Source organism: Gymnodraco acuticeps, unplaced genomic scaffold, assembly GCF_902827175.1.
Source record: "Gymnodraco acuticeps unplaced genomic scaffold, fGymAcu1.1, whole genome shotgun sequence".
NCBI lineage: Eukaryota > Metazoa > Chordata > Actinopteri > Perciformes > Bathydraconidae > Gymnodraco > Gymnodraco acuticeps.
This window is the reverse complement of record NW_022992101.1, coordinates 443,996-456,655: the sequence shown is the minus strand read 5'-3', so window position 1 is coordinate 456,655 and position 12,660 is coordinate 443,996. Positions and strand designations below refer to the sequence as shown.

The following is a 12,660-nucleotide window of genomic DNA, read 5'->3' as shown; positions in this document are numbered from 1 at the left end:
ACAGGATGCTTGGACATGTTGAAATTGCAGCTTTTCTTTGTGTATGTTGTGTAAAGTTGTATTTATTAGCTGGCTAATAACAAGAGGCTGTGAGTGAGACCTAGTATTACAAAGTTGACCCAGCAACTTTACACCAGTGGGAGAGGCAGAACTGCTACACATGATTTCTTCCAAGTGGTTTGGCTTGTTAAAAACATCTTGCATTATGATACAGGAATTTGCTGGCTTTGTGTTTACAGAAGTATCTGACTATGCCGGACTTTTGTGCAGCCTACGGATGCTCCAATCGCCGCTGTCTGCAAACAAGAACCCGTGGAATCACCTTTCACATGTAAGATATGACAATATTATGACTAAAATTAGGATAATCGTTAATTACTTAGTGGATGTATGTACAAGTCCTGCTACACAGGATCAGTGGGGCTATGTGAGATAATAGTATTGCAAGATTGTTGTTGACCCAGCCTCTTTAGAATATGTTGTTACCATTTCTTTACACAATTATTTAATGTTTCTTTTGGACACCTTTTGTATTACTCTTAGTGTGGTTGTTTTATTCTTAACGTAGGCTATGCATACATTACATACATACATACCAAAAATAGGATAATTTCGGTGTGTATTTTTGTCCTTACCCTTAATGTTAAAGGAAAGAAGGGAGGAAAATGTTGACAATAATTTATATATCTGGCTACCTTTCTCATGTTTTTAAGGTTTCCCAAAACCGAAGAGAGGAGGAGGCAGTGGGAACTCGCCCTAAGAAGGGACGGTTTTGTTTCCTCTGGCAAGACGCTGCTCTGCAGTGAGCACTTCAGGAGTGAGGACTTTGACAGGACGGGGCAGACTGTCTGGCTTAAAGATGGTGTTGTGCCAACAATATTCAATTTCCCAGCTCATCTTCAAAGGGTATGTGTATCATTGGCCAACAACAATTCAAGTTGTATAAGATTGATATATAAATATTTGATTAAATGTCACACTTTAGTTTTTCTTTCTGCAAGTTTAGGAATAAATAATGTGTTGTGTATTACAGCACATTTTAAACACTCAACATGTCTTTAATGTTTATTTTAGCCGGAAGCAACAAGAAGCACAACCACTTCAAGAAGAGCGGAAGATGAACCTCAGCCTAATGTTGTGAGTATTCTGAATGTGGCCAAGACCAGAGAGATGGTCATTGATTTCAGGAGGGTGAGGACGTCTCCTCTACCCCTGTGCATTCTGGGAGAGGATGTGGCTGTTGTGGAAGACTACAAATACCTGGGAGTGCACTTAGACAATGGGCTGAACTGGAGGATCAACACTGACGCTGTGCACAAGAAGGGATATTAGAAGAAGGATATTAATTTCCATATTACTATTATTTATATATTCGTATATTTTGCCAAAGCAACAGGGAGCCACTGAGTGTTCAGGGCAGCAGAGTGGGTAATTCGCCAGGCATCAGCAGATTCTAGACGATCACAGCCCATCAAACTGCTCGAGGTCCTCTACATTGTGCGGAAGAGGATAGGTCCAGAGGATGTGTTTTTGCTCGGGGAGCACATTGTCGACACACAGTATGGCATTGACAGTCACCACCATACGCTGTTGACATTAGTTGTGTCCCTGTTTTTTAAGCTAAGGCTGCATCACATTGCAAAAATAACTACTCTGAGCTTACAGAGTGGCAGCATGAGACAGAAGCTCACAAAAACAGTCCTTTTCAAAGGGCATTAGCTCCAACTGTGTGTGCACATGTGTTACGTGCCGTAGTGGGTGCTTGTGTGTCTCCCTCTCTTTCCCCCTGATGTTTCTTCTTCTTCTTTGTTTAATGGCGAATCGCTACCACTAGGAGCATATATCGCCACCTACTATGTATTTATTAAATCTTCATGTTCCATGAGACGCAGCACTATGTTCCCCACATATGTTTATGTTTGCTCAGTCTAATAAACCCATAACATGGTTGTGAAAGAATACCAAAGCTGAGGCTGGACAATGATTGATTGTTGGTGTGCCATGTGTCACCGTGTGTCTTATTGGTTTTGTGTTATACTGTATTTTATTGTGTGCAGCTGGTCCTTATCTCCAAGACACATTTAAAACAAATAACCTTGAACCTTGAAGCCCCATCTCTCCCCACCTGTTCCTGCTTCCTACATCCCCTCCACACCACACCAAGTTGTTCTTCTTAATAATAATAATAGATTTATTTTGGGGGGGCCGCCTTTCATAACACCTTACAGGGGCATAGGGGCAATATAGGGAACAATTTAAACAGTGGATTTTGTGATATATCAGCCGGGGTGAGACAAGACAAACCACAAATGGACTACAGAAGGACACAAAAGGACACATGGTACAGTTTATATTATTCTTGGTCTTTTTTCAATAACATATTTCAAAGGTTCTGGATTTGTTTACAAATCTAGAAACTAAATACAAAACTAGGATGATATGAAGATCTCATGTCAAAAATAATTGTGATAAATGAGACAGAACTGGCCTGTCTGTGAGCACATTTTATGTTGGTTTGGTTCTTCTGATAAAGGTGTGAATATCTAAATAATATACCAACATATGCTATTGTCATTAGTTGTGTCCCTGTTCTTCAAGCTAAGGCATTGCTAAATTAACAACTCTCTTACAGAGTGGTAACATGAGACCAATTTGTATATATAAAATATAAATGTATTTTAATTTTATAATTTATTTTAAATATTAACAATATAATAAAATAAATGGAAATATATACACCGGCAAATATTTAATATAAATACCTTGTGTGTCTGTGTGTGTATAGCTATTGCTTTATCTGATTAATGTTATTTTCATATGAAAGTCCATGATTATAAGTATGCAGTATCATAACTACATCTTTGATGTTTATAAAAAACCAAACCGTTTGAAAATTGGTTGAAAATTGAGCAAGCTATGGTTATTTAAATAGTAAACCATAATGTTATGAATGAGAGAACTGCCTGTAGCAAGATGGTTCAAGTGCATTATTCTGGCACAGGACACATCTCGCGATCGACTGGGAATCTCCCCGCGATCGACCGGTTGGGCACCCTTGTGGTAGAACATGCAGCCTTCTGTTATAATTGTGGAGCAGTACGGAAATATTAAAACATGACCAATGGAAACATGGGACTGGAGCACACTGATGGACTCACTTAATTTGTGCAAACCGACAGACACAACACGTAACAGAGTGGACATGGACAAATACTTTCTCACTGATGGTTAAGTTACAATTGAAATGCTTTAATTGATACTGTATGTATCTATGTCCAGTCTGGTGTAAGGTTTTATGGTTATTGGTGCAGTCACGCTGATCCCCAGAGGTTTACTGTCCTCGAACTGAGAAGCACCTGGTTCAGCTGCATGCTCCAAGATGCACAGACAAACAGCGTCATATCAACATTTGTGTTTTTATTGGTGGCAACGATTATGGCCAATAAGTAACCATTTAAAGAGGCTGGATAATGCTCATTTTCAGGTTCATATCAGTATTTAGTCTCTCTGCCGTGACATGTCTCCATGCTTTAATGTTCAAAAAGCTCTTTATTTTTCTCATACTGCCTGTCCTGCAGCACCTCTTTTCATCCTCTGTCTAAAACCAGAGCCCAGTCTGCTCTGATTGGTTAGCTGGCCGGCTCTGTTGTGATTGGTCAACCACTTATGGTGCTTTTCCACTGCAGGACCTAGCACGGCTTAGTACGGTATGGTTAGGCCTTGGTAGGCCAGGCTCACTTTATGCTGCGTATATCCATTACAGTTTAGGAACTGGGGCAGTAACTATAGTAACGCAGTGTAGGCGGGGCGATCGGCTGTTCGGCAGGCGAAGCAATGCTGCGTAAAACTGCCGTGATGTCATCTTCAATGAGAACCACAAAACCACAACATCAGCCGTTAGCTGTTAGCACTCAGAGCTCACAGCTCCTCATATCTGTTCAGAAACTAGACAAAAGTTAAACAAGTACAAACCACAGACTGTCTGTGTCATGGCGAATACAATCGCTGGTTTATTTCTGTCTGTAGGCCGTTGTTGTGAGTGTGGACGGAGCATATACAACGTTAGCTTAGCCTGATCGATCCGATCTCCATTCAGAGAACACGCATTTTAAAAGGTTTTTCGCCTGCCGTCTGTCTGCAGACCGGTATCAGTATGTTGTTACTTGCATCATTTTGAAACGTGTATTACAATTCAATCACGGTCAAATATGTTCATTTTGTAGTTGTAGCCCCCTTGCCAGCGATTCTCTCTGACCATTCAGAAGCCGAGTGTTTACGTCACTAGTTTAGCATATTCAGCCCGGGTGTTGGCTCGGTAAGAACCTTGATTTTGGAGGGCCAGAAAAATGTGAAAAAGTAGCCCAGGGGCCTCATTTATAAACGGTGCGTACGCTCAATAGATGGCGTACGCCAGAACTACGCATTGTTTGCGATTTATAAAATACTAACTTGACGGGAAAACGTGCGGTCCACCACGCAAACTCTAACCCATGCGTACGCACTAAGCACAACAACGGGAGAGACGAGAAACTGCGACACCGTTGGCAGAAGGAAGGATGGAGAGAAATATGTGGAAATAATACCATAAATAAAATGTTACCTCTCATTTATCATATGAAGAATTCATTTTCAAACATTGATTAAAGCCAATCTTAAAATGATTTAACAAACGCCTGTTTGCGACTCCTCAGTGCACACAAGAACATAACTTGGAGAAATAAATAAATACGGAAATGTTATTGATCACCCCTCAATTTTGTTCTCTTGTTAAGAAATGTATTCTCATAAATGATGCGGTAAGCAGGAGGACAGCATTACTTTAAACTGACGCCGTTTTGCATTTCTATAGGTTGTAGATACGAGCATGGTTTTATATACTATCATGTTTAATCATGTTTTATGCCGTTCGCCAATAGCCTACTTGATAAGTCGCTCGTAAAACACAGGAGGTATGGAAACTAAGAACACCATATGTGGTCAATTGTACAGCTAATATAACACAACACATTAGTTGTATTTCCTTTAACTGGTGGATATAGAGTTGCTGCAGTGGAGACGCTGCGCACAGCTGATCGACAGCTGGGACACAAACCACCAAATACAAAAACATAATTCAGATCCAGTCGTCATGACTCCACTCCGGAGGGATTCCCCGATCACTTCTTACAGTCTCTCATCAAGGGGGGGTCTCCTGTCCCCGGTACAAACACACTGCCTGAGGAAGGCTATGTGTATTTATTTCGTCATTAACCTTTTTCGGACCACTTATTTATTTATTTTGGTGACGATCCGACCTCCATGCTGCTACTCTGGTTCAAACTGCATCCACCAAACAATATGATTTATCTCCACCTCCCCAAAATAACCCACATCTGACACGGTGTGAGATGTCTTTTTTAGCTGTTCTGTCGTCATTTCCTGCGATCTTCTTCATAAAGTCAGTCAAAGGGCCCTTCTCACTTCGGTTAAATGGATTCCTTGCTTCCCTCACTTGCGTCGTTTCCCTGCGACTAGTCCCTCCCACCAGGGAAGCATGGAGAGACGCAAGGAAACCACGAGAAGCAGGGAAATGAGTTTTAAGAACAATGGGACGTCCTTTCCTCCGGAGCGTCACGTGAAGCGACGTCCGTTTGTGATGACGCCGCACAGCTGATCGTCTGACAGCAGCTCTGTCCCCGTTATTTCCACACCCCCCCCCGCCTGTGTTTGTACACATTTACTGACACAAACATGTGTATCATCTGTTGCAGACCCCAATAAATAAAATAAAATAAGAACTCATTCTCAAAAAAGATACACGCCATTCTTAAAATGTATAAACGAACAATAGTTAGATTAATATTGATTAGAGTGCACAATAGAAATAAAATAATTGAGAGAAGAAAAATATATATGTTATCTATCAAAACCCAGTTAGATTAACATTCATTGGATTGCACACTTTGTTTGTTTGTGTGGATATGTAGCACATTAACATTTTAATAGCACTTAATGACTGACTGAATGGAAATGACAATAAATGAAAATGTAAAACGAAAAAAGCGATCATGAAAATGTTTCCAACAAATGAATAAAATGATTTGTGACCACTTTGTTGTTCAGATATATCACATATTTGTAAATAAATGATACATGAATTGAAACAAAACACGGTATAGACTGAGGAGTGACTCCCGTGAGGTTCATGTATTTTCTTCACTCCGCTGGGAAACGGCTCTCATGTCAAGAAGCATGAGATCAGTGCATGCACTGCCTCGTCCAATCAGTGAGCGATACACAGTAAGGGGGCGGGGTGAGTGTCAGAGGATTTCATCGAAGGATGGTCTGGTGGTTCCTCGGTTATAGCTCCTCCATTATCGCTCCTCGCTCCTCCGGAAAAAATAAGGCCATTGGGACGCTACTCAAGATGGCGCAGACAAATCAACTTCCGGTGAGACCGAGACCGAGGAGCGAGGAAATGAAAAATAAGAGAAGTGAGAAGGGCCCAAAATGAATGAATTAATGGGCGTTTCTTTGACTATTTATAAGCAAATATGGGCGTTACAAAAGCTGCGCCGCATTTTGAGTTGATTGTGATTTATAAAGGGAAACCGGCGTAGGATGTGCCGTACGCAAGTCCTGCACCGGTACGCAGTCTTTTATGAATCGTAAAATGTCTGTGCGTATTTATTTTCTTTGTCCTACGTAAGCAACCTTCCCACGTCAATCCTAAGCAAGGCTTTATAAATGAGGCCCCTGAGCCAAAGAAAAGCCGTGCTCCGTGCTGCAGTGGAAAAGCGCCATTAGAGATGTCCTGCTACTTAGCCAGTCAGGTACAATGTGTTGGAGCGCTAGCCAATAGGAGTGCAAGTGGTACATAGTGTTGTCACTATGTTTGTGAGAGAAACTCCCTCTGAAGCGAACAGGGGTTTTAGCCTTTGTAGACCATTTACACACAACATGCACAAAAAGCTACATAACACACTACAGGAAAGGAACATTATCTATACAGTGAAATGGTCTGTATTTCTTTTGTTTTCCTGTCATGTAGCCTAAACTGATGTTTACTCTTTGTAACCAACTGCTGGAATGACACACACAGAGTTCCTGTTGAATAACCTTTTATTACAGCACACAAAATAAAAACATCACATGAAGGAAAACTCTGTCTCTCCTCACTGAGAACAAGGACAAAGGTAAAGCAAGGATTCCTTTGGATATCAAAATGTACCCTCTCTCCACTTCTGTGGAAGGCAAGAAAAACTATCGCACATTTGATATTCCTATTGAAATAATCATTGGCATTCAAGCAGTGTTATGTAAAGTCTCGGTGTGTGCCATTATAGCAGAAAGGCTCCAGATCAAAGCACGTTTTCAGTATTGAGTTTTGTGTTGGATCTGAATCCATTACATTCACAGACACTTTCATTATTCTCTCACAGGAGATTAGGTGACACATTATACATTATATTAACAGGCTTTTAATTGAAATTCCTTGATTCTCATAGCATATTGTACCACTTTTTACAGCCCTGTTACATTTATATACAACTCATTTGCAACAACAAATCAGTTTGTGTATGGAAAGTTATGCTGCCTGGAAGTTTCCTATTCAGATAATGAGGAAATGTCAATTAAATAATGTGAGTTAACATAAATGGGTGGTGGCAAGGTGTTGCTACTGAATGTAAAATGATCGGAACATGAGCAGAAATCTTTAGCTGTATTTAAATATGAAATGTTATACAGATATAACATAATAAATCATCTTATTTTTCACATCTTAACCATGCAAATGTGGAGAGAAGGTCACTGAGCTCCTCACACGGCACTCTGTTCACCATGTAAGCAAAAAACACAGATTCAAACTCTTATTAATTACATATTTACTGTAGGTGTTGCTGGAGGAGCATCACAGTCAACCTCCAGTTCTGACAGACAAACTGCCCTAATATTTTCTTTACAAAATATGCAATATTTACATTGGCATTTACAAGCAACTTTTAAAAAAGGCAAACAAAAAGAAAAACACTTCAGTCAGTTTGAGTGCAACAATGCCTTCTGAACGTGGAGCACAGAGCCAAAACATAAACAGTGTTATTATACAAATGTTTGAGGTGAGCATCGTCCAATTCATTATTGCTGTGCTTTGTGAATATCGGTGGGTTTGAGATTCTTAAGTTTCATTTCACCCAGAGGATCAAAAAGAAAGAATGTAGAATAAAACTGTTAAATATAAATATGTTTTGTATAAAATCACCAATAATATTGTTTTCTTGTAAGCATGATTCAAGAAGTTTGAGTTTGTTGTAAGACAAAACTGCAGTCAACACAACATAAATATAGTCCTTCACCGCTCAGAGGGAGGCACACTGTCACCTGACACATTCATCACATTTAACCATGAGGTGCAGTCGCTCTGAGGATGTTGACATGTTGGGGAATTTGCAGTTTACAGTCATCTCCACCTGGTAGTAACATGTGCTCTGTATCTGGACAACATCTGATCACCTGCGCATTTACACCTGCAACAAAACATGTTCCTATCCCTTAGCAAGGTTGCTACCCGAGTGAAATAACCCAGAAGAACCAAAGGGTCAGCCATGATAAGAGCTGATTGAGTTCTCTAGATGATATGAGAGACGCTTCAACGTTTCCTTTATTATCTCCTTCAGCTCAGGACAATCCTCAACAAAAGGAAAGTAGATCATGATATCCCATAAAACGTGTTCACAAATGGAACAAATGAAAACAACGTGAAAGACTCTTGAGGAACAGTTTTGACACACAAGGTAAGAGTGGTGTTCTAACCACAAACACATGGTATGAGGTCATAAGAGATATAAAGGAGAATTTAAAAGGACTTAGGAGAAGACAACCGCAGTGCTACGAGTATACCAATGCACTGACTTTAGGATACGTCATTATGTGACGGCGGATGTTATTTATTGTTGGACGCCATCATCTCCACTCCTATATTAAAGCTGCCACTTAAATACTTAAGCTTGCTAGCCATCTGATTTCTTTGGTATTATTACCAGAACCGTTGACACATGGCTGAGATCTGACAACACTTTCAGATGATGTCGGGCTGATCCAATCACATTCCTACTGCTTTACATTTACACCAAACATATCCAGATACTGAGTGCATGTTAAAACCAGATGTTGGTAACACCTCATGCAAACCCTCCCTATTGTGTATTCTATGACGAAACATCCATACCAGCTCCTTGGAGCCTCTGCTGACCAAACCCATATGTTTCCGCCCCCATTGCAGCTCTCTGCCATGTGCTGTGTTCAAACACAGTGTCTGCGTCACTCAGGACGTTGGCTTAAATGTTCAATATTACGTCAAAAGAAAGACAAACAGCAAGCAAAGCCACCGAGGAGTTCAACATGACTTCCCTTGTTTCATGAACATCAGTCTCTCAAGACGTCATCATCCATTCCTTCACCCATCCATGAGCTCCACCCACACACACACACCACACACACACACACACACACACACACACACACACACACACACACACACACACACACACACACACACACACACACACACACACACACACACACACACACACACACACACACACACACACACACACACACACACACACACACACACACACACACACACACACACACACACACGTCAAGAGGTCGGTTTGAAGTGGAAGTTTTGATGACATTTTCAATATCCATTCGGCTACAAGAGAAATAGCCACATATACAAATTTGTTAAAAGTATCCACCGTTTCATGGCTGACTGGCAGACTTAAACCATTAATGTATATTTAGACTGCCTCCACAACTCGCAACTAAATAGTTTGATAACAGAAATGTTATTAATTAAAGTCTTTATTATTAATCAACATGCAGCTTCTTTAGGACCCAGATCAGAAGTCACTTAAGAGAGTGGGTTGCAGTTATGTGTTTTTTTTTTTTTATTGTATTTATTTATTGTTAAAAAGTGTAAGTGTGGTTACCATACTAAGAGTAGAGGATGAGGGGAATATTATTTATATATAAAATATATATTACTGATATCCAGATTTCTGTAGATTAACAATCACTTTGTGATTCTGATGTGTGTAAGAACGTTGACTGAAAACCTTTCTGAAACGTTTATCCCCTCTCATTTGTGGAGAAAAGTGTGGACCCTTTCAGCTCATTGTCCCAGTACTTTGTGATGTCACTTCCTCTCTCTATGAGCCTCCATCTGCAGCTACAATCATCTCTCTCTCATTAAGGTACAAAACATAGTTTGTCTTATCATAGCCATTACAAATAATTTACATATATTACTGTTCAGTGAAATGTGTAGTATGTGTGTTATTTACATTGAGTATCCAGTCAGGTATAACAGTTAGGAGAGATATGCCTGTGTGTGTGTGTGTGTGTGTGTGTGGTGTGTGTGTGTGTGTGTGTGTGTGTGTGTATGTGTGTGTGTGTGTATGTGTGTGTGTGTGTGTGTGTGTGTGTGTGTGTGTGTGTGTGTGTGTGTGTGTGTGTGTGTGTGTGTGTGTGTGTGCGTGTGCTGTATTTGCTGAAAGTCTGTTCCCTGCATGCCTTGTACAGCGTGTGTACTGCTGGGCCTTCATAAAGTGTGTGTATGTAAGCGGTCTATCTGTTCCTTTTGTGTGTTTGTATGTGTGTGTTGTGTGGTATTACTTCATTACATGTGCCAAAATCTCCTCCCTCAGTGAGTGTCTTGGCAGTTCAGTGTGTGCATGTGACTGCATGCATGTCACTCATGTGTGTGTGTGTGTGTTTAGGAGGACATGCCGTTGACCAGGCTCCTCAGCTGTTTGACCACAGTCTCTATCAGCTTCTGTTTGTCTCTGTCGTTCTTCCTGAACTGAGAGAAGATGTTGTTCTTCTTACTGGTGTCCTTCATCCTGTCAGAGAGGAAGACAAAGAGACGAGTCAGACAGATGTTTAAGAGGTGTGAAAGTAGCCAGTCAAACTCTAGTGTGGACAAAACACTGGGGGAAAAACTAAGGCTGCAGCCACACGAGGACGAACGGAAACGAGCCAAAATCTTTATCAAAAACTCTTCCATCCACACGCAACAGGCACCAGAAACGTGTCCGTCCACACGAGACCGCTCGAAACCGCTGGAGACGCTGTAGTTTTGATTTCAAACCTTTATTTACCCAGGTGTATCCCATTGAGATCATTGATCTCTTTTTCAAGGGAGACCTGCTCAAGTAGGTTCCACATGAAACATAAAAACATAAACAGAACAACAAAAAGGACATTTTACAGCATCATTACAGGGATTACAATTTACAATAACTATCCACATGAGCAGGTACCAACAGCTTCCGATTGAGTAGCATCCGACCGAGCTTTAAAAACATTTAGTGGCACCAGATTGCTCAGTTTCCATTTCAATTGCAGACTATTCCAAGACAGAGGAGCTGCGCATCTAAAAGCTGTCTTCCCTAAGACAGTCCTAGCAGGCCTGTCAGGCCTAGTACATATGCCAGGCCTGTAAGTGGCGCTGTACTTCGGCTACAAAATACACCAAAAGCAGCGAAGAAGACTTCTCCCGCATGCATGGTTGCTATGGTTGCCCTTCTGTTTATTCTCCGCACTGGCTTTAGCAGCAGAGGTGGGGTTTCGCCGGTCAACATGTCCGTTAAAGTTTAAATCTTCCGGCCAAAATTAGAAAAGTGCCGGTCAAAGGTCTTCTTTGTTATTTATTGAGCTTTAAAACTAATGAATAACGACGCTATAATAATATAAGAATAATAGACGGAGGACGGAGCCTCTCTTTTCCTCCCCCTCTCCTGACAGCCCGTCAGTATCCGTGGTCTCATGCAGCTGGCTGATCCAGTAATGAGTGACCCGACAGTCAAAATAAACTAGTTTATAACTAGTTTAGGTAGTTTGAGAGGTCATTAAAATAGCTAAGGGTGATGATCTAACTTGAAGTGTGTGTTTTGTTCCGCTCATCGCTCCATCACAGCGGGCGGAGCTGCAGGTTGTCATGCAGAGCTGCGTGTCTCCTCTCATCGATCAAATCTAGCTGGAAGCTCGTGCTGGGTGCACTGTCCTGTGAGATAATGGGACCTGGCTCGAAACACATCAGCAATGACGCGGGGCTGAGCAGGAGAGGTGGGGAGAGGCGGGGCTATTGCGTCATCGTTATCAGGAAATGATCGTTATAGACACGGAGCCGTTTGGCCCCCGAGAGCGTTTCGTTCGCAGATCTATCCACCTTGGGACCCGTTATCGTTTTATGCATTTCCATGTCGGCCTTGTGTGGCCGAACCGTCTATCTGATAGAGAACTGTAGCAGATGCGACCGCTATCGTCCTCGTGTGGCTGCAGCAGGCTGTGAAAGCAGAACACTAGAACCACAGGAGCTAATGACTGCTGAAGACTTTAGTGGGAATTCAGAAGCTAAACTGTTATTAAATCCATCTGCTGAACTTGAACTCTTTAGAGAGCGATTACCCCACCTGTACCAGTGTGGAGTAACTCATATAAAAGATCATTTTGTAATCATGTGTGTCACCATGTCATTGTGGGGTTTTCCTCCCAATCAGGAGCACCCTTATATATTCATCAATGGCATTTAGTCTTAATAAAACTCTCTATTGTGCGTTTATAAAGTGGAGACAATTCATTCTGTAGGAGGTGGAAACAATGTTGAGATGATCA

The 12,660-nt window shown here is 41.2% G+C and overlaps 2 protein-coding genes across 2 annotated transcripts in view; one reads left to right on the top strand and one right to left on the bottom strand.

Annotated features, from left to right (window-relative positions):
• The first annotated feature begins 250 nt into the window (after positions 1-250).
• On the top strand, positions 251-1,332 carry LOC117537668 (THAP domain-containing protein 5-like). Its single transcript, XM_034202972.1, has 3 exons — positions 251-331; positions 714-906; positions 1,075-1,332. The coding sequence occupies exons 1-3, from the start codon at positions 252-254 to the stop codon at positions 1,330-1,332; spliced, it is 531 nt and encodes a 176-aa protein (XP_034058863.1). The 5' UTR covers position 251.
• A 5,751-nt stretch (positions 1,333-7,083) lies between these two features.
• LOC117537663 (exocyst complex component 6-like) overlaps positions 7,084-12,660 on the bottom strand; it is a 70,087-nt gene continuing 64,510 nt past the window's right edge. Inside the window, 1 exon segment of the mRNA XM_034202968.1 lies at positions 7,084-10,886. Coding sequence (XP_034058859.1) covers positions 10,760-10,886 — 127 coding nt within the window. The 3' untranslated portion in view covers positions 7,084-10,759.

Excerpts from the sequence above, each read along its gene's own strand:
- LOC117537668 (XM_034202972.1), top strand. The coding sequence starts at position 252 with ATGCCGGACTTTTGTGCAGCCTACGGATGCTCCAATCGCCGCTGTCTG. Across the intron at positions 332-713 it reads CGTGGAATCACCTTTCACAT|GTTTCCCAAAACCGAAGAGA; the intron begins GTAAGATATGAC and ends CATGTTTTTAAG. Across the intron at positions 907-1,074 it reads TCCCAGCTCATCTTCAAAGG|CCGGAAGCAACAAGAAGCAC; the intron begins GTATGTGTATCA and ends TGTTTATTTTAG.